The sequence below is a fragment of the Carcharhinus amblyrhynchos genome, chromosome 10 (genome assembly GCF_965287045.1).
Source record: "Carcharhinus amblyrhynchos chromosome 10, sCarAmb.v2.hapA, whole genome shotgun sequence".
In the NCBI taxonomy this organism is placed as follows: domain Eukaryota; kingdom Metazoa; phylum Chordata; class Chondrichthyes; order Carcharhiniformes; family Carcharhinidae; genus Carcharhinus; species Carcharhinus amblyrhynchos.
Genome location: NC_137333.1, coordinates 75,079,238 through 75,102,452, shown reverse-complemented (window position 1 = coordinate 75,102,452; position 23,215 = coordinate 75,079,238). Strand labels below are relative to the sequence as shown.

Here is a 23,215-nt window from a genome sequence, read left to right as displayed (position 1 = left end):
AGGTAAAACAAAAGGAAAGGGCAGGGATAAATTAGAGGAAGGAAAAGATTAAATAACAAAGACATCATAGCACAAAAGGCAAAGGGAGTGTTCATAGTTGTAGTAAAGAAACAAAAACTACAATGCTTACTTTAGACCCATGCTTTGAGTCTTTACAACCACTACAACTCCCTTTACCTTTTGTTATATGACATTTTGTTATTTTACACAGAACCTTACTATATTTTTCCAAAGTGTTGGCACTGGTGAGAAAACTGGTGCAAATCCCACAGGCTCTGGCAGTAGGAAATCTTATGGAATATTGAGCTTTCTTTAACCTCACATGAATCATGCTGCACTTGAGGTGGTTGGCCTCTGATTTGCTCACCTCGAGAAAATAACCTCTGCTATCAGTGGGCTGCTGCTTTTAAACGTCCCCAGCACTTTTTCAGATCCAACTGAGGAGATGACTGCCAGAACGCCAGCATCAAGAATCTCAGAGAGAGCACTGGCCAAATTCCTGGATGGTGTGGAGTGGAAACAGGACAACTTATGCACATGTTTCCACAGACGTTCATCCACTAAGGTAACCACTGCTTCTTGGAAGCTGTAGCTGCCATAATGAGTGTCAGCTCTCTGCAGAAGAGGATGGAGCAACAGTGCCACAAAGAGATGAATCACCACCTTCGCAGATCCAAGTTAAGTCTGTCTCATGTTCCTGCTGCATTCCTTAGCACACTCATCATACATCCAAAATGATTTCTCACCCAGCCACCTCATGGTTTCCCAACACCTGGTGCTGCCCCATCCCTCTTCCGAACTGCAAGGCTGACTGGAGGATTCCCATCATTTTTTGTTTTTCTGTCCAGGGAGATAGTGCTGTCACTCCTACGCAATGAGGCCAACAGTGCAAGGCTGATATCCATACAGGACACCTTGGTGCAGGGTTTCAATTTCATTGTGTAGGCAGCAGTGAGGTATTGAGTTTAAAAATTGGCAAGTCATGTTGTAGCTTTATAGAACCTTAGTTAGGCCACACTTGGAATATAGAGTTCAATTCTGATCGCCACACTACCAGAAGGATGTGGAGGCTTTGGAGAGGGTACAGAAAAGATTTACCAGGATGTTGCCTGGTATGGAGGGCATTAGCTATGCAGAAACTTGGTTTGTTCTCACTGGAACAACAGAAATTGAGGGACGATAAGATTATGAGGGGCATGGACAGAGTGGATATTCAGAATCTTTTTCCCAGGGTGAAAGGGTCAATTACAAGGGGGCATAGGTTTAAGGTATGGGGGGCAATTTTTTTTTTAAAATACACAGAGGGTGGTGGGTGCCTGGAACTCGCTGCCGGGGGAAGTAGTGGAAGCAGATATGACAGTGACATTTAAGGGGCGTCTGGACAAATACATGAATAGGGTGGGAATACAGGGATATGGTCCCAGGAAGGGAAAGGAGTTTTAATTCAGTCAGGCAGCTTGGTCAGTGTAGGCATGGAGGGCCAAAGGGCCTGTTTCTGTGCTGTAATTTTGTTTGTTCTAGTGGGAATCCGTGAGTATCAGCACCAGAGGACAGTGGGGTTTCTGAATCGCACTCCAGCTGCGCCTCTATGCCATTGAGGATAATGTTTAATTCAACTATGCCAGAGCAATGCATGGACATATTGGCAGTGATTGTTTTCTGTTCCATTTGGGTCCAGGTACTGGGTAAGAAAAACAGCCAAGTTTCAAAGCAAAACATTCACACGGATAAAACACCTGGTTTCCTTTCCAACAATACTCTCAAAAGGGGAAATACTGGCACAGAACACTTGGAAGTCAGCCAAGTGTACAGGTGGCAAATACAATAAAGACATCCTCACTTTTTAGGTGTGTGTAAATATCTTGTTTTCTTTCACACATTCGAAATAACACATTGAGTGATATTGGTTTGAAAGGCTATTCAATGAGAAGTTCAAGAATGGATTAAAGTACTTAATAAAATTACAATTGATCCATTCCTCATCCATTCTATGTGGTGTGTAGCAAGGTTCTTTCCAAGTGGAAGTTGTCAATTATGGCTTTATAACAAAGAAAATAATCATAAATCATTAGGTGCTGTTTTCAGCATGCAGTTAAAAAGCATTTATTCTACTATTCTGGAGTTCCTGAGGCTTCTCTGCCAAAGTTATTGCAGAGTAGTGGGAGAGTTCCTGTGGAAATACACCCATGGCCCCTCACTAAATGATCAAGAATGTTAAAAGATAGAATCAACAGGGGAAGGCCTTTTATCTCATCATGTCTGTTTCAATTCTCTGCAAGAGCAAAACAAGTTACATTCTGCACTTGAATTACTTACCCATACGAATAGCAGCAAGAAGGTCACTTCTGGCATCATTGAGAGGAGTTCCGGCTGGTTCATAGCGTTTGTTTTCAACCACAAGCTGACAGTGCATTGGTGAAGAAGCAAGGGAAGAAGGTGGAGCTGGTGGTGCTGGTGGAGGTGGAGGTGGAGGCGGCCCAGGGGGACCAGGTGGTGGAGCTGCTCCAGATGGAGGTGGGGAAGAAGAGTATGCAGCTCCCACCATTGATCCAGGATGGGAAGCTGGAGGAGTAGGCACTTGGACAGGACTGACAAAAGCAGTTTGTGCTGAAGGAATTACTGGACCAGGAGGGAGCAGAGGAGGACCAGCAGAAGCATAGTACTCCATCGTCTGAGAAGGTGGCATGCTGTAATGAACAACAAAGTTCATTTAAACATGGCATTCAACATATGTATCTCACCATTTTATTTCAAGGTACCCTTGTTTTTTGTATCCTAAACAAAAAATCAACTAGCATGCAATATTCTCTAATCTCTTCTCTGAACATTGCAGGACAATACTAACTTACAGGCAAAGAAATAGATCAATCAACCAGCCAAGAAAAAAAAGTTTTTTTTTAAACCAGATGTCTCCATTCAAAGAACTGAATGATCCATCAAGGAACACCTACAGATGTGTTTCAGATAATACCAAAACATAGAAAACATCCAAATAGAACATAACGGCACAGTACAGGCCCTTTGGCCCTCAATGTTGCACCGACCTGTGAAACGAATCTAAAGCCCATCTAACCTACACTATTTCAGTATCATCTATATACTTATCCAATGCCCCTTCAAATGCCTTTAAATGTTGACGAGTCCACTACTATTGCAGGAAGGGCACTCCACACCCTTACTACTCTGAGTAAAGAGCCCATCTCTGACATCTGTCCTATATCTATCACCCCTCAAATTTAAAGCTATGTCCCCTCATACTAGCCATCACCATCCAAGGAAAAAGGTTCACACTGTCCATCCCATCTAATGTCTGATCATTTTGTATGCCTCCAAGTCATCTCTTAACCTTCTTCTCTCTAACAAAAACAGCCTCAAGTCACTCAGCCTTTCCTCATAAAACCTTCCCACCATACCAGGCAACATCCTAGTAAATCTCCTCTGCACTTTTTCCAATGCTTCCACATCCTTCCTAGAATGTGAAGACCAGAGCTGTACGCAATACTCCAAGTGCGACTGCACCAGAGTTTTATACAGCTGTAACATGACATCATAGCTCCGAAACTCAATTCCTCTACCAATAAATGCCAACACACTGTACGCCTTCTTAACAACCTTATCAATCTGGGTGCCAACTTTCAGGGATCTATGCACACGGACACCAAGATCTCTCTGCTCATCTACAGCATTAAGTATCTTACCATTAGCCCAGTACCCTGTATTCCTGATACTCCTTCCAAAGTGAACCACCTCACACTTTTCCGCATTAAATTCCATTTACCACCTCTCAGCCCAGCTCTACAGCTAATCTATGTCCCTCTGCAACCTGCAACATCCTTTCACACTGTCCACAACTCCACCGATTTTAGTGTCATCTGCAAATTTACTAACCCATCCTTCTATGCCCTCATCAAGATCATTTATAAATGACAAACAGCAGTGGCCCCAAAACAGATCTTTGCGGTACACCACAAGTAACTGAACTCCAGGATGAATCTTTCCCATCAACCACCACCCTCTGTCTTCTTTCAGCTAACCGATTTCTGATCCAAACTGCAAAATCACCCTCAATCCCATGCCTCCGTATTTCCTGCCTACTGTGGGGAACCTTATCAAATGCTTTACTGAAATCCACAGACACCACATCAACTGCTTTACCCTTTGGTCACTTTCTTAAAAAGTTTCAATAAGGTTCGTGAGGCAGAACCTACCCTTCACAAAACCGTATTGACTATCCGTAATAAAATTGTTCCTTTCTAGGTGATTATAAATCCTCTCTCTTATAATCCTTTCCAAAACTTTGCCCACAACAGAAGTAAGGCTCACTGGTCTATAATTACCAGGGTTGTCTCTACTTCCCTTCTTGAACAAGGGGACAACATTTGCTATCCTCCAGTCTTCTGGCACTATTCCTGTAGACAATGACAACAAAGATCAAAGCCAAAGGTTCTGCAATCTCCTCCCTAGCTTCCCAGAGAATCCTAGGATAAATCCCATCCAGCCCAGGGGACTTATTTATTTTCACATTTTCCAGAACTGCTAACATCTCCTTCTTATGAACATTAATCTCGTCTAGCCTAATAGCGTGTATCTCAGTATTCTCCTCGACAACATTGTCTTTTTCCTACGTGAGTACTGACGAAAAATATTTGTTTAGCGCCTCTCCTATCTCTTCGGACTCCACACACAACTTCCCACTACTGTCTTTGACTGGCCCTAATCTTACCCTAGTCATTCTTTTATTCCTGACATACCTATAGAACACTTTAGGGTTTTCCTTGATCGTACCTGCCAAAGACTTCTCATGTCCCCTCCTGGCTCTTCTTAGCTCTCTCTTTAGGTCCTTCCTGGTTAACTTGTAACTCTCAAGCGCCCTAACTGAGCCTTCACGTCTCATCTTTATATAAGTCTCCTTCTTCCTCTTCATAAGAGATTCAACTTCCTTAGTAAACCAGTTTCCTCGCTCGACCACTTCCTCCCTGTCTGACAGGTACATACTTCTCAAGGACACACAGTAGATGTTCCTTGAACAAGTTCCACATTTCAATTGTGCCCATCCCCTTAGATTTCTTCCCCATCCTACGCATCCAAAATCTTGCCTAATCGCATCATAATTTCCCTTCCCCCAGCTATAATTCTTGCTCTGTGGTATATACCTATCCCTTTCCATCGCTAAGGTAAATGTAACCGAATTGTGGTCACTATGACCAAAGTGCTCACCTACATCCAAATCTAACACCTGGCCTGGTTCATTACCCAGTACCAAATCCAATATGGCCTGGCTTCTTGTTGGTCTATCTATATACTGTGTCAGGAAACCCTCCTGCATACATTGGACAAAAACTGACCCATCTAAAATACTTTAACTTTACAAATATTGACTGGAAATGCTATTGTTCAAGTCCCCCATAACAACTATCCTGTTACTTTCACTCCTATCCAGAATCATCTTTGCAATCCTTTCCTCTACATCTCTGGAACTTTTCGGAGAACCATAGGAAACTCCCAACAGGGTGAACTCTCCTTTCCTGTTTCTAACCTCAGCCCATACTGTCTCAGTAAATGACTCCTCATCAAATGTCCTTTCTGCCACCGTAATACTGTCCTTGACTAACAATGCCACACCTCCTCCTCTTTTACCACCTTCCCTGACCTTACTGAAACATCTAAACCCCGGAACCTGCAACAACCATTCCTGTCCCTGCTCAATCCATGTCTCTGAATGGCCACAACATCGAAGTCCCAGCTACCAACCCATGCTGCAAGTTCAGCCACCTTATTCCTGATGTTCCTGGCGTTGAAGTAGACACACTTCAAACCATTTCCTGCCTGCCGGTACACTCCTGCGACCTTGAAACCTTATTCATGACCTCACTACTCACATCCTCCTGTACACTGGAGCAACAATCCAGGTTCCCATTCCCATGCTGAATTAGTTTAAACCCTCCCAAAGAGCATTAGCAAATTTACCCCCCCAGAATATTTATACCCCTTTGGTCCAGGTATAGACCATCCCATTTGTACAGGTCCCACCTACTCCAGAATAAGCCCTAATTATCCAGGTATCTGAATCCTTCCCTCCTACACCATTCCTGTAGCCACACGTTCAAGTGTTCTTTCTCCCTATTCCTCTCCTCGCTAACACATGGCACGGGCAACAAACCAGAGATAACAATTCTGTTTGTTCTAGCTCTAAGCTTCCACCCTAATTCCCTGAATTTCTGCCTTACATCCCCATCCCTTTTCCTACCTGTCACTGGTGCCTATGTGGACCACAACTTGGGGCTGGTCCCCAATAGGTAACCAAATGCAAACATATAGAATTATGAAATATGTAGAACTGTGAAAAGCAAAAATTTAAATTAAAGTAAATACTTCAGTGAATGTTTTGTTTATGAACTTTTAAAAATTACCTACAAGTTTTCCCATTGAAACTCTTAGGTTCTTTACACTAAGGGTATGCTCCAAATGACAGTCTGATGGCATATCAGCACGTTCAAATATGAATAATTAGACAGAAGTTAGGCTTAGTATCTGAAGGATGAGCCTTCCCACCTCTGCACAATCCCGTGGCGTTGTATTGGCTGCTTAAATCAGAAGTAACAGACTCAGTACTGTATTACTCAATCCATATAACTCAAGAGATAGGATAGAGGTGGAGAGACTCTTCCCGCTCAAAAAAGACAGTAGGACTAGGGGGCACAGCCTCAAGATAAAGGGGGGGCGGTTTAGAACGGAGTTGAGGAGGAACTTCTTCACTCAAAGGGTGGTGAATATCTGGAATTCTCTGCCCGTTGAAGTGGTGGAGGCTGCTTCGCTAAATATTTTTAAGAAGCGGGTTGATGGGTTTTTGATAAGAGAGGGGATTAAGGGTTATGGGGAGAGGGCGGGAAAGTGGAACTGAGCCACGACAGATCAGCCATGATCTTATTGAATGGCGGGGCAGGCTCGAAGGGCCAGATGGCCTACTCCTGCTCCTATTTCTTATGTTCTTATGAGATAAGATGGAGAGGAGGGGGGAATTCTTGGGCACTTGAAAATTGGTAAGCTTATAGCTTGAATCTAAAATATCACAATAACTAATTTTGAAGAATGAGGGTAAGTCACATTTAAACACATTTATCAATATATTCAGTTACTTTAAGTATTCTGGGAACTTACGATTTGTTTAATTATTATGTTATTACTCAATCATTTATTTATACAGAATAGGTAGTGCTTTTGAGGACTGACTTTCCTCTGCTCTGCATATGGGGATCATTCATTCTTAGGCGTAGAGAAAAATGGAGCAAAGACCCATGTTACAGAATCACAGCTTTGTTCTGTGTTCCTATTTCTGCATATTTTCAATATTTCCTATTTTTTATCATTTAACAATATAGATAATTAGTGTTTTAGAACCATTGAACAATTGACATTGACTGATATTTTGTGCAATTTGGGTACATTATCACTGCTTCAGGAGCACAAGTGCTACTCCATGCCTCATGTGGAAAGTTCAGGCATTCCCCATCCTGGACGGCCTCCCTTCCTCTTTCAATTCACTAGAGTATAACTGATTGTTTCTTTGGTTTCCAGCTGCAGTCTTCTCCCAACTAACATTGTGCTCCCACCTGCTGGCCAAATGCCATTTCTTACATTAAAGATAAAATCCCAGAGTCTCACACTGTGAGGACATGACAGTTTGCTGAGTACCTAAGCACCTGTCAGCTTGATACTCATTCAGTGTTAAAATTGGAACTACTGTGTTCTCTACTGGAATTTTAAAAGCTTGAGTTTAACCCAATTTAACAACTTTAATCTCTCTTCAGTGCCAAGATGTGAAACTTAAAATACATTTCAAGGATTTAATTATGTTGCACCCAACGGACAAACAGAAGTATGTGAATCTATGAGACTAATACAACTGCATATTTCCCTCTTGCCAGTTCATCATCTTAAGTGATGAGTAGGCCAATAACATTTCCCAATAAAAATGACAGAAAAGCTTTACTGTAGAAGAATACGAAAAAAAGACCCAAATGTAAAGAGATAACTAGATATTGCAATACATCAAATCTGCTGAGGCACTATAAAGTATAAATATGCCCAAGGTAACAAAATGCCATGAATTTCTAACATTAGTAGATCTTAAATCAATACCGGTACATTCTTTAGCAGACTAATGCAACCAGTTTAAATTCTATCAGATACAATACAGTGAAACAAAAATAAAATTACAAAATAGTTCTCCAAGGATTTCCTTGGAGGAACTGGATTACAATTCAAAATTTCTTAATATTTTGCCAACTGATGAGATTCAAGCTATTTACCTGTAGTCCACTGGTTGTTGCGGTGGTGGTGGTGGAGGTGGTGGTGGAGCACCACCATTTACAATGGTTGGTGGAGGAGGTGGTGGAGGTTGTTGAGGCCTGTTCAGAGTACCGTGTCTGAATCCTGTTGAGGAGGATCTGTAGTCATGTTCTTGGGCCTGATTCCCTGTCAACATTTGCTGCTGGTTATCACCAGACATGTATGAAGTTGACATTTGCTGCTGTTGTTGCAGTGAATGATGTACATGGTTTGGAGTAGCAGGATATGAGTAATCTGTAAGATCTGATCCATGAGATCTGGTGTCAAAAGCAGAGACAAAATGTTTCATATGCAGCAAATGTAACAGAAAGTACTCTGCAAAGTGTTTCATGATTGGATTTCAAAACAATATATCAAAATTGAAATCTAATATGCTAACTGAATATTATACAAACAATATTTAATATATCTAATTTAGGACATTCAGAATATTTGGTCATTTTAAAATTTCTGCAATGTACTGTTGCACTTGAATGCATCATCTTCACAAAACTAAATTTTAGTATTTTTCGTAATCTAATTTTAAAAATATCACAATCTCATCCATCAAAATTTGTGAGGCAACAGAATACATAACAAAAAGAAAGATTTGAAAACAACATTGATCAAGTCATTCATCTGCAAGCTGGGAAAGAATAAAATAAAAATTCTGAAGAGACAGGATGTTCATTAAAGGAGAAGATGGTGGTATTGTGGTAATGTCACCAGTGATCCAGAATTTCTGGAGACATGGGTTTAAATGCCACTATGGCAGCTGGTGGCATTTAAATTTATTGATAAATATGGAATACAAAGCTAATTTCAGTGATGACAACTATAATCATTTGTTACAAAGATCCATTCGGATCATTAATGTCCTTTAGGCAGTAACGTTATCCTTTCCCAGTGTGGCCTATGGTCCTAACCCTTCAAACCATATAACAATGTGGCTGACTCTCAATTGTCCTCCGAAATGGCCAAGCAAACTACTCAGTTCAAGGGCAATTATGGATGGGCAACAAACATGGGTAGCCTTCACAGTGATGCATACGTACATCCCAAGAAAGAAAGAAGATGGCAATGAGTTAAAGCAGATTTTATAAGTGAGCCTAAGTCTACCCTGCTAAAGTCTAACACTGACTGAAGAGATTAGCAAAAGTACCCAATATATGGAGCAAAAATGACTTCCATTACTCTTGTCCCATTTTCCTAATAAAAACATAAGTATTGATGTATTAATTTAAAGCAATGACTATCTAAATAGAACAAAGTTTCTGATCCTTAGCTGTGTGTGTTATCTTTCAAGTGCTTAATTGCAACTTCCCTGCAGTTGAGTTAAAGAACAAAGAAAAGTACAGCACAGGAACAGGCCCTTTGGCCTTCCAAGCCTGTGCCGATCATGATGTCCTAACTAAACTCAAAATAAAACCTTGTGCCCTTACTCAGTCCATAAAGCTCCCTGTTCATATACCCATCCAGATGCCTCTTAAATATTGCTAATGTGCCTGCTTCCACCACCTCCTCTGGCAGCACGTTCCAGGCATCCACCACTCTCTGCGTGCCCCCTTGTAATGAACACTTTCATCCTTGGAAAAAGCCTCCGACTATCCACCCTGTCAATACCTCATCATTTTATAGACTCTATCAGGTCTCCCCTCAGCCTCCATTTTTCCAGTGAAAACAATCTTTCCTCATAGTCAACACCCACAAGACCTGGCAACATCCTGATTCCATGATCTTTTCCTAGTGTGGTGACCAGAATTGGACACAATTCTCCAAATGTGGCCTAACCAAGGTTTTGTAATCGCTGCAACATGATTTCCCAACTCTTGTACTCAATGCCCCGACTAATAAAAGCAAGCATGTCATATGCCTTCTTAATCACGTTGGCCACTTATGTTGCCACTTTTAGGGAACTATGGAGCTGCACGCTCAGGTCCTCTGTACATTAATGTTCCTACGAGTTCTGCCACTTAGAGCATAATTGACACCTAAATTTCATCCTCCAAAATGCATCACCTTGTATTTGTCTGGATTAAACTTCATCAGCCATTTCTGTGCCCAAGTCTCCAATCCATCAATATCCAGTTGTATCCTCTGACAATCCCCAATAGTATCAGCAAATCCACCAATTTTCGTGTCATCCGCAAACATACTAATCAGGTCACCCACATTTTCCTCCAGATCATTTATATATACAAAATGTGAGGTGATGCATTTTGGTAGATGCAATTCAGGTGGGAGCTATAAAATAAATGGCAGAACCATCAGGAGCATAGACACACAGATCTGAGCATGCAGGTCCGCAGATCCTTAGAAGTGGCAGCACAGATGGAAAAGGTGGTGGGAGAAAGTGTAGGACATTTTTGCCTTGATCGGACAGGGCATCAAGTATAAAAGTTGGCAACTTATATTATAGTTACACAAAATGTTGGTTTGGCTACATTTGGAATACGGTGTCCAATTCTGGTCACTGCACTACCCAAGGATGTGAAGCTTTGGAGAGAACACAGAAAAGATTTACCAGTATGTTGTCTGGCATGGACAGTATTAGCTATGAGGAGAGATTAAATAGACTGGGTTTGTTCTCGCTGGAAAGACAGAGGCTGAGGGGGGCACCTGATAGAGGTTTATAAAATTATGAGGGGTATAGATAGGGTGAACAGTTTGAAGCTTTTTCCCGAGGCAGAAATGACAATTACAAGGGGGCAAGTTCAAGGTAAGGAAGGAAAGGTTCAGTGGAGATGTGAGGGTTTTTTTGCACAGAGGGTGGTGGAGGCCTAGACTGCACTGCCAAGTGAGGTGGTTGAGGCAGACACTTTAGCGACATTTAAGACTTAGCTAGATAGACACATGAAAGACTGGGAATAGAGGGATGCAGACAAGATAGGACAACATGATCAGCACAGGCTTGGAGGGCCAAAGGACCTGTTCCTGTGCAGTACTGTTCTTGGTTCTTTATTATATAAGTAGAGGTCCCAGCACAGATCCCTGCAGAACACCACTAGCTATAGATCTCCACTCTGAAAAAGATCCTTCCATCGCTACTCTCAATCTTCTATAGCCAAGCCAGCTCTATATCCTTCTAGCTAACCCACCCCAAATCTCGTGATTTTAGTTTTTGTACCAGTCTGCCATATGGAACTTGTCAAACACCTTACTAAAGTCCATATGAGCAACATCCACAGCCCTTCCCTCATCATTAAGCTTTATCACCTCCTCAAAAAAACTCAATCAAGTTGGTGAGACATGACCTTCCCTTACAAAACCATGCTACTGAGTCCATTTTCCTCCAAATGTGCACATATCCTGTCCCTCAGTATCTTCTCCAAAGTTTCCCCACCACTGATGTCAGGCTCATCAGCCTATAAATTCCTGGATTATCCCCGCTTCCTTTCTTAAGCAAAGGAACAACATTGGCTATTCTCCAGTCCTCTGGAACCTCGCCTGTCAAAGACAGTGTGAAGATAATTGATAAGGCCCCAGCTATTTCTTCCCTTGCCTCCCACTGTAGCTTGGGATAGATCCCATCTGGCCCCAGGGACTTGTCTACCCTAGTGCAATTTAGGATACTCAACAGTTCCTCCTTCAATATATTGGCATTTTCTAGGGCATTCACACACCAATCCCTGACCTCAACATCCATCATGCCTTTCTTCTTGGCGAATTCTGATACAAAGTGCTCAGTTAGGATCTCTCTCACTTCCTGTGGCTTCATGCCTAACTACTCTCTATTGTCTTTGACTAGGTCTACTCTTTCTAACCCTCTTGCTCCTAACATATGCATAAAAAGCCTCGAGAGTTTCCTTGACCCTGCTTGCTGAAAACATTTCATAACCCCTTATAGCCCTCCTAATTCCATGTTTAAGTTCCTTCCTACTTTCACTATACTTCGCAAGGGGTTTGTCATTTTTTAGATACCTAGACCTATGGTGTGCTTTCTTTTTCCTTTTGACTAAGCTTATAATTTCCCTCATCATCCATGGTTCCTGAAGCGTGCCACTCCTGCATTTCAATTAACTGGCCTTTAAAGCCTCCCACATGCCAGATGTGGATTTGCTGTCAAATAGTTGCTCCCAATCTACATTCCCCATTTCTTGTCTAATTTGGACGTAACTAGCCCTCACCCAATTAAGCACCTTCACCCGAGGGCCACCCTCATCCTTACCCATGACTACCTGAAATCTTATAGAATTGTGGTCGCTAATCCCAAAATGCTCCCCTACTGAAAAATCGATCACCTGGCCTGGCTCATTCAAGTCTAGTAAGTTCTTAGAGTGGAAGAAATAAAAACATAACTGCCGAAGATGCGCAGCATGTTTGCCAATATCTTAAAAAAGGAGAGATTAATATTTTGGGTCTAATAACAACTTGCATTTATATAGCACTGTTAACATGGTTAAACGTCCCAAGGTGGTTCACAGGAGAGTAATTGGACAAAAACATCACCACTGAACCAAAGGAAGAAACATTAGAACTGGCACCAAAAGCTTGCTCAAAGGCTAGGTTTTTTGGAGGGCCCTAAAAAGAGGAGGTATGAGGTGTAAAGGGAGTGGACACAGGTCTTGTTAATGGGCCAAGGGTCTGTTCTGCTGGCTGGAGAACCAGTGAGAAACACACTGCGCTACAAGCCACCCAGAAGAAAATAAAACAGTTAACACAGAGAAGAAGAATACTGGTCTGAGCTGGTCCTGTATACTTTAAAATGGAACACCAGTAAAATGAGGAAATAAGGTCCAAACTATTTTTTCTTCTAGGGAATCAAAACGTGGCAAGGCCAGTTTCCCCTGGAAGACCCAGGGGTGGAAATTTTATCCATCAAGAGTTACCAGCAAATGCACAACACATGTCACAGGCTCACCAGCCATTGGGTTAATACCAACGACAGCGGCATGGAGCCTTAAGTTGTCATGAACTGACCACTCAAGGCCCTCAATAGGCAGTGGGGTGGAACGGTCACCCATGTGCCTTCTAGCCCAGGAACTTGGAGCTAACATACCCCTCCTAAGATGTCATGCAAAGCTGGATTCAGTACAGTACTCCAAATGGGCAATGACTCACTATAGGGCTGAAACAGAAAGATTCCTCCACTTTGTATTTAATCATGTTTGAGGTAAAGACCAACATATCAAGTTTTTAAATTACTTTTTGTACTTTGGCTTTCAGTGAAGTGTGTACCCAAACACACTGCTTCTCCACTTTTCTTAATTTCTTAAAAATAAAAGGGATTCAATTGCAGAAAGATTATTTCCTCTGGGGAAGGAATCCAGAACAAAAGAGTGTAACCTTAAATTTAGAGTTAAGCCATCCAGGAGTTTTCTTGAGATATAGATGTCGCTGGCTGGGTCAGCATTTATTGCACATCTCTAATTGCTCTTGAACCAAGTGGCTTTCTGGGTCATTGAAAACATGACATATTTTTCCCAACAAGCATTGGAATTGTGGAACTATATTCTAAGGTTTTTAAGGCTATCAAATTGAAATCTTTAAGCTAAAATGCCCAGATTTATCTCAACACCATCACTCAACAATCTCTTTCCAGCATCCGATCCTAAATGAATTGGAACACTGGGAAAACTGAAGATACTGTCCTTGATCCCACAATAAAACCTCTTCCCTGACCAATTCCATTCCTCGCCACTGTTTTGGGCTAAACCAGGCTGCTTGCAATCTTATTGGATCCACGGCTAAATGCAGGGTCAAAAGTAAATGAACTCATGAACTCTCCACTATCTCGTATTGAATATCACCCATCACACTTCTACCCACTCTTCTAATTTGCCTATGTTACTTTATAACTTCTTGCTCCCATCTACACAACTTATTGTTCCTCCTAATTCAGTGCCACCTGTAAACTTGGATATGCAATGCTATCTTTCCATCCAAGTTACTGATATATGCTGATGCCCAGTACAAATCCCCATAGAACACCAGTGGTCACATTTCATCAACAAGTGCATTTCCTTTACACTAATATCTACCTACTATGTCCTGCATATCTGATCATGTCATGTCACGTCACAAGGTTACCTTCAATTCTGTACACTTCAATTTTAGTGAGAAAGAATTTTATGAAGGTAAAAACAAGCTTAGTATAGCTGGGGAGGCAGGTTATGGATAAAGACATTTGAGATGCCACTTGATAAAGAAATGCAGTGACATGAGACCATTATGTTGAGTGATGGAAGTGTGTATGAGTTGCATCTACACAGGAGGAAACAACTGGGGACAGAGAACTGGAAATTGCCAGAGACCGAAACTTGTAAAAATAACTCTAAGTGTAACGTCTGCATGTGGAGACTGGACAAGTAGTGAAAGAATGGAATAAAAATAACTTAGATTTGGTGGGTAAGTAGGAAGCTTAAAAAAAAAATGGGCCTGTCACTTTATCTCCACCATGTGTCAAAATACTTGATGAAGAGGATTGCATTACTTTATAAATTGATATCTGTAAGGAAGTCTGTATATTTTAAGTTCACTTCACCAAAACTTGGATAAATTAACACTATAAGCTGTATATATTTTAGAGTTACATTGGAAAGGAGTATTTTCAAGAAATATTTAATTTGTGAGTACTGTAGATCGCAGCGTTTAAGTCGACCCAGCATATATGACAATCCCATTTTTCCAATACCAAAATACATGTTTAGGCTTGTACAAGGCATATGAGTCAATTCCTTCCCCAGCTCCACTTTTCTGCTAATAAATGAAAATTTCAGACTATACTCACATTAAGAGTTGGCCTCAAATTTTTAGATCAGAGGTACAGGTTTAGTGTTACACTTGTAAGTCCAAGCATGGGATAAAGCAGGCAATATGGGCAGTATTGCCAAGATATATGGGAATTTAAGACATGCCTACAAAGAGCAGCCACACATGGTGACCGATGAAGAGAAATGGGTCCTCCTGCACTAATGGTTCACATTTTATACTCAGCACACAGGTTGACCCCCATTTTTGGGAGGATTCTTTGAAGGTTCAAAAGTTGACATAAGCCACAATCTTCAGTTATTCTCCCCCTCATCAATTACACACTTGTTCTCCAACATAAATTAAAATAGAACTTTAAAGTACAAATATTAAACAATTTACAATACAGCACCAAAAAGGGCAGAGACAAACTGAAACTGATTGATCTGTTAATTGCATTATAAACATTTCTGAGCAGTTATGAAGAAGCTACTGGAAGAGTTAGAAGAAAGAAATTTGTCATTCTGAATTAGTTGAGCAGAGAGTTCATAAAGTGAAAAGACCCAAAATACCCAGAAAGATTTTTTGCTGCATGAAGATGCTTCATTAGTACAATCAAATGCTCTCCAGCATGTCATTGATTAGAGCAGTAAACCCAATTAAAAGATTAGGATACTGCTGCTCTCATGCAGCAAAATCACTGAAATAAGACCTGAAGCAGGATTGGTACCAAAGCAGCTAGAGCTTTGATAATAAAACTAACAAACCCTTTAAGCATTTTCTCCTCTTTCATGCCCTCGGCCTGCTCCAATTCCTTTGCGTCAGTCATGAACTCTTTGCCCATTTTCATTCTCTCCCATTCTTCTTTTCTTGTTCTGACTTTTCTCACATTAACTTGGTGATTTCTGTTTGAATTCAACTTATGTTTCTCTCTCTGGAGGGGAAACCATACCAATATAGGAAATAAACATAAGACCAGCAGCAGTTGCTTAAACAAAATTCTTTGGGAAAGAAAGCCTCCCAGCTCAACTTAAGAATGCAAGTGAACCAAAACAATATTAAGGGTAATACTGAAAAAGAAACATGGTGTCAAAGCTTTTCATGTTGCACTCATCAGGACAGACACAATATGCCAAATTTGAAACACAGACTGCATGAAAGAAAGGCACATATTCGTTAGCAAGTTGACTCTGGTTGAGACCTTGCCATGGATTACTTACCAAGAAACTCCTGTCTCTAGGCTTTCGTTTAATTCAAAAAGGTGCATTCCTGCACCTGTCTTGATGGATGCAAGGCACAAAAGCTTCAATAGAATGTCTTTTTTTCCCAAGCAACATTTGAATTCTGTTCGACCACGTGACAAAACGGATAAGATTCAAAAAATGGGAAGTCTCAACCTCTGCTCAAAAGGCAGATTTTAGTGACCAAGTCAAAATTCATTGTACAGTAATTATAGAACATAGAACATTGCAGCGCAGTACAGGCCCTTCGGCCCTCGATGTTGCGCCGACCAGTGGAACCAATCTAATGATCCTCTAGCCTAAACTATTCCAATGTTATCCATATGCCTATCCACTGACCATTTGAACGCCCTTAAAGTTGGCGAGTATTAGGAACGTCAACATAAAACTACGATTAGCTACAATTTTGATGGCTGATGATCATTAACCACAAGTACAACAAGTTGATTCATAGGAAATTAAGTCCTGTGAAGTGTACATCCTGTTCTCATAGAAATCATAGAAACCCTACAGTGCAGAAAGAGGCCATTTGGCCCATTGAGTTTGCACCGACCACAATCCCACCCAGGCCCTAATGCCATATACCTACATATTTACCCACTAATCCCTCTAAACTACATATCTCAGGACACTAAGGGGCAATTTTAGCACAATCAACCTAACCTGCTCATCTTTGGACTGTGGGAGGAAACCGGAGCACCCGGAGGAAACCTATGCAGACATGATGAGAATGTGCAAACTCCACACAAACAGTGATCCAAGCCAGGAATCAAACCCAGGACCCTGGAGCTGTGAAGCAACAGTGCTAACCACTGTGCTATTCGTTCTATTTGGTGACTCCAGGAGACTTATTGTGCCTTGGACAGGCACATGTGCAGGAAATATCATCAGCTGGGGAAGTTCAAGTTCTGGGCTTTGGAGCTTGAATAGCAGCGAGCCTCATTGTGATGTATCCATAAGGCTGAGAGCAATGTGGATAGCACATTTTGAGTGAGCAAGCAGAGAGGGAATGGGTGACCACAAGATTATCAAGAAGCACCAGGTAGTGCAGGAGACCAGGAATATATTATCTTCTCCAACCAGTATTTAATTTGAATACTGGCGAGGGTGATGGTTCCTCTGTGCAGTGCAGCCAGAGTCAAATGGGCACCATGGGTAGCTCAGCTGTACAAGTCAGGAAGGAGAAGGATTTGAAAAGCAATAGTGTTACTGAGGATTCTATAGTTAGGGAAACAGACAGGGTCTTCCATGGCTGAAAACTCAATTCCAAATTTATTCCCGGATGGAATGTTGTCTCTCTGGTGCTAACGTCCAGGATATCAGTGAGCAGCTGCTGGGTGTTCCGAGATGGGAATCCTGAACAGATATATGAACCATAGTCTCGGTTTTTAAAGTTTAAAGATTATTTATCACCGTCACAAGTAGGCTTGCATTAACACTGCAATGAAGTTACTGTGAAAATCCCCTAGTCACCATGCTCTGGCACCTAATCATGTACACCAAGGGAAATTTAACGTGGCCATTACACCTAACCAGCATGTCTTTTGGACAATGAGAGGAAACCCCACATAGACATGGGAAAAACATGCAGACACCACACAGACAGTGATCCAAGCGAAGAATCGAACCCAAGTCTCTGGCACTGTGAGGCAGCAGTGCTAACCACTGTCACCTCTGACAGCTTGCCCTCTCCATCATAAAGTTTTACAGCCTCTCAGAAGAAAGGGGGATAGGGTTTTGCAGTCAGATGTTAGGGAGTTAGGTAAGAGGTTAACAAGCAGAACATCAAAAAAGAAATCTTTGCATTATTCCTAGTGTCATGCACTAATGAGTACTGGAATAGGAGGATGAATATGCAATTGAAGAGATGGTGCAGGAATGACTTTAAATTCCTGGCACATAGGGACTGGTTCTGGGGCAGTAGGACCAGATAATAATATTGCAACAGAATGTCCTCATGGGTGATTTGCTAATGATGCAGGAGAGGGTTCAAAGTAATAGCAGAGGGATGAAAAGAAGATGGAGATTTAGAAAGATAAGCATTATGCAAAAACAGATTAGGACAGACAGTTAGCACTATAATAAGAAATAGTAAAGGATTAGATAAAGAGGTTATTAATTTAGGTCATTAATGTGTGCATGTAAATAAACAAAATGCATCAATTAAAGTTTGATGATTTGCCGACATAGAAAGCCTCATGGAGAAGCAATATTGTGACAAGAGAGACTTAGGCTCAGAAGAAGGTAGAACTGGGTGCCCAATATTTTGAATACAAGGGGTGCAATTTACCAGCCATTCATGCCACACTCTCCCTGCAGCAGTCAGAGAACTTAGCGCCCAGCCAAATTGCTGTTCACTACTGTGGGATGGGAAAATCCCATTGGTGTGAACGGCCGTAACATTCCAGCAAAGGTGTTTGGAAAGGAAAGAAAGGGGAAGGAATAACACCCTTGCTTAAAGAGATCATTAGTTACTTGCAGTCTTATAAATACAGTATTGCTGATAACACTGCATTGCTCAGTATTTCATTGAGTTGTCAGATGAGCCTCTGACTCATTGGCTAAAGTACTGTTGACTGAAACAAACTGAAACTTGAGCCTTGAAATGCCAGCAAGTCTTTGACAGAATACTGTATTCATGAGACTTGGAGTTTGCACATTCTCCCTGTGTCTGCATGGCTTCCTCCAGGTGCTCCGGCCTGCTCCCATAGTCGAAAGATGTGCGGGTTAGGCTGATTGGCCATGCCAAATTGCTCCTTAGTATCAGGGAGTTGGCAGGGTAAATATGTAGAGCTGGGGCCTGGGTGGGATTGTGGTTGGTGCACACTGGATGAGCCAAATGGCCTTCTTTTGCACTGTAGGGATTCTGAGACATTGAATTAAAGTCCCCTTCTGAGAAGCACTGCAGTGCTGGAGAAAGAGAATATTCTACAATGGTCAGAGGTTTGGTTATTATTTGGTCACAGAAGCAACTGAGGTGTCATTACATTAACAGCTGCATTCTATAGGCCAACAATTATTGGGAATGATATGGAGGATTAAATTTGCAGGAAAATTAGGGATGTGCTAGAACAATAGGTAGTGATTTTACTTATTCTAATGTAGAGCAGGAAAGTCATAAAAAGGTAGAGAAGGGGCACAACTGGGGGGAAGGCATTACCAGATCAGGTTGTGGGGAATGCGGTCAATCAAGAATGTTCATCAGTAGCAGATTTTAGGTGGCAATGATCATTGTATTATAAAGGTTTACAATAAAACTGTAATCAAACAATAAGTTGCATTTTAAGAGAAGGTTTGGGTACAGTCAAGGTATGGTCCCAAGAGGGAGAGAGACAGAGTACCCAGAAGCCACAGTTTCCAGGGTGATCAAAGTAATAGGAAGTAAAATGAAACAGAAAAAGGTGCCTATTACATACATCAGGCAGTTAATACAAGTGAGAACAAGGCTAAATATAGAAAATTCAGAGGGGAGATGAGAAAGGAAAAAAGTGCAAAGAGAATATAAGAGACTGCAACTGACAAAGACGATATAAAATCTTTGAGAAGTGTACGAATGGTAAAAGGTTAGAAAAAGGAAGGGTAGGGCCAATAAGGAAACCTATAAATGAAGAGGAGGGCATAACTAAGATGCAAAATGACTATTTTGCATCCATCTGATGGAGGAAGAGAATGCTTCCAAAATTAAAGTGAGACATGAGGTAGTTGAGACACTGGGTAGCCTAAAAATTGATAAAAAAAGTTTAGGTACTAGAAAGATTAGATGTAAAGTTGATAAGTCACCAGGACCAGACTGGATACATTCAAGAATGCCGAGAAGCAAGGGTGGAAATTACAAGAGGTACCCTCCACAAACTTCCAATTTTCCATGGATCCAGGAATGCTTCCAGAAGGTTGGGAAATTGCAAATGGTACAGCCTTGTTTTAAAAAAGATGCAAGAATAAACCCTGCAATTAGTGGTCAGTTTTTAACACTCAGAGGTAGAAAAGCATATAAATTCACGGCAAAATAAATGAACAGTCACTAAGCCAGCAAAGATTTGTCAAGGCAAATAATGTTTAACCAATATGACTGTTTTTGATGCGGGTGGGTATAAGAGCTTCAAAAAACATTTGATAAAGAGCCATATTAATAGGTTTGTAAGAAAAGTTGAAGTCAATGGAATAAAAAGGACCAGTGGCAGCATGGTTTAGAGGTTGGCTGAATGAGGGAATAGAAAGTAGTGGTGAAAGACTGTATTTTGGACTGGAGGAGGCTATACAGTTGGATGCCCCAGAAGTTGATTCTGGGACTATTGGTCTTCTAGATTTACATTAGTAACTTAGAAGCACAAAACACAATTTCAAAATTTGCAGATGACCCCAAACTTGGAAGTACATGGTGAACTATGAGGACAATAGCAATGGACTTCAAGAGAATATGGAACAGGCAAACATATGGCATGTGCGATTTAATGCAGAGAAGTGTGAAATTATACATTTTAGCAGGAAGAATAAGGGGGAAGCAGTACAAAATAAAGGGTACAATTTTAAAGGGGCTGAAGGAACAGCAAGACTTGGGGCATGCATGCACCAATTGTAGAAGGTGACAGGGAAGACTGAAAGAATTAAAAAGGCATCAGCATTCTGAGCTTTAAAAATAAAGGCATAGAGTATAAAAACAAAGTTATATTGAACCTTTATAAAGCATGGTTAGCCTCAACTAAAGTATTGTGTACAATTCTGCGCACAGTGCTTTTGGAAGGATATGAATGTTTTTGGGATAGTGCAGAAAAGAAATAGGAATGGTTCTAGTTTGTAGAAGTTGGGGTTGTTATCCTCACAGCAGAGAAAGTTCAGAGGTGATCTGATAGAGATTTTCAAATTCATGAAGAGTCTAAACAGAACAAATAGACAGAAATGAGAGAAATTATTCCCTTTGGCCAGAAAGGTCAAAAGCCAGAGGACACAGATTTCAGGTAATTGGTAAAAGGAACCAACTTCTTTATGCAGTGGGATTTTGTTTTAAAATCGCAGGTCAGATAAGACATTGGAGCCAGAGGCTTCATCATCCCTTTCACTTCCAGATCCACTATCCTTAACTGGATGGGGCTCCCAGAGCTGTCATTTAATTAGCTGCTTCCTCCAAAATCACCCAATGGATACCAGTGATGACATTTGTGTGTTCCGAACCAACATTTCATACCAGGGACTCAAGAATGAAAATACTGCCTAATGTGCCTGAGATTGAAACCATCCTGTTGTGCAACTTCAATATAATTGTCTTAACAAGCACAATAAAATCAATTTATCCCAGAACTGCAAATACTTCAGTTAAATATCACAATTCAGAGATGAAGAGTTTAAGTTTTTAGTGCAATTGTTTCGAAATGGCCGTCAGCTTTAAAAAGTTGTTTTATATTTACATTCAGATTGATTCTTTTTTAAAATAACAAAATCTCTTTAGCAACAAAATACCTTTCTTAATTACAATGTTCAAAAAGTAAATGTAATTATAGTTTGCCACTCTTACTGAAGATAAAGAATTATGGAAACATAGTTACTCTTCCAAAAGATTATTGACCAGGTTGTTTTGATATGCACAGACCTATTGTCTGGGGACACTGATCCCTCTGAAGATGCTCCATGGAATAGATTTTGAGATAACCTGTTGTCAGGTCTAAGTTCTTTGTCATATGCCATCATATTCCATTCTTGCCGCCTGTTCTTGGCCTTTCTAACTTTTTTCACCTCACGAGTTGTGCCATCTACACGCTTCTGCTCCTAAGGTATGAAGAAAGCATGCCAAGAGATAGAATGACGAGACAAAGTGGGTAAATTTTGTTAGTGCAACAGAAAGAAAGTGTGACGCTTCAAAGAAAGAATCTTGCAAATTGTACCAAAAGCAGTGTGGTTTTTCATTTTTCACCCTGCAAGGTTTTGATTACTAATATAGATTTTTAATGACTTTTGGATCCAATGCAATGTTCAAGACAATAATATTTGTGAACACTTAATCATTTCATATAATTTTCTCTTCTATTAAGGAATTAAATGGAATTCCATTGGATACAATGAATTTGAGTAAAATTTCTACTTAATGTTGTTAAAGATTATGAAAAACTAAACTGTCAAAATGCAAGAAGCACCCATCCAAAAAAGAACAAATTGATGCAATTATGTTTCAACTCCATTCTACTCATGCAATTTGTGCTATTTATCATTGATATTCGCTTACAAAGTCAGTTACAGATTTCCTTCTTGCTTTTATTCGGCCATACTATTGTTCCTTTCAAGCATCACACAAATTTAATGTTAAGATGTGAACCTTGAAATTACTGTTGGCGACATTAATAGATGAAACATTACATTTGTATGATACACCTCTGTCTGCTATTTTAGTCCTGGATTAAATCAAATTTTAAATAGAATAATGCCTCCAGTAAAATGGCATTCATGGTTGTCCTGTACAAATGTACATCTACTAATGACGTCAGCAGTCATATCGTGATTTTAACTTGAAACAATTAATATTTTTAATCACATGTCTAGCAAAATGCGTATGTTTGGTTAAATGATAGTAAATTCTTAATTGTATCCTTAATCAGTACTCACAGACATTTAAACTTAGAGATTACGGTCAGTTCACTTAAAACAAAGGAAGCCAAATGTTTGATATTCCACTTATTGATGAAATAGGTGGAAAATCTAACTTTGATGTGGCAAGAATGATAAAAGTTCACTATAACTGTGGTGAAAGTTAATACTAAAGAACATGACAGTTACAAATTCATGATCTAATACACAGATGATTCATTTCATAGCTGCTTTCAGAATTGTGACAGCAAGTAATTTGTTCAATTTGGTTAAAATGCAAAATTACACATTTATGTTAATGATATGAGATTGTTCCTTAAATGTACGTTAACAAAACACACAAGTACAACAAATTCCAAAAAGAACTCTATATCAAGCGGTAG

General features: G+C 40.5%; 1 protein-coding gene across 5 annotated transcripts in view; it reads right to left on the bottom strand.

Moving 5' to 3' along the window:
• LOC145349074 (actin-binding protein WASF3-like) overlaps nt 1-23,215 on the bottom strand; it is a 79,492-nt gene that overhangs the window by 2,398 nt on the left and 53,879 nt on the right. For 4 of the 5 annotated variants that reach the window (XM_080197380.1, XM_080197382.1, XM_080197381.1 and 1 more), the window contains 3 exons: nt 21,844-22,019; nt 8,310-8,606; nt 2,317-2,687 (listed from right to left, as the gene is read on the bottom strand). In XM_080197380.1, the coding sequence (XP_080053506.1) occupies nt 2,317-2,687; nt 8,310-8,606; nt 21,844-22,019 (844 nt within the window). Of the gene's footprint in view, nt 1-2,316; nt 2,688-8,309; nt 8,607-15,785; nt 15,953-21,843; nt 22,020-23,215 lie in introns of all 5 variants that reach the window. The other variant, XM_080197384.1, reaches the window with a different exon arrangement.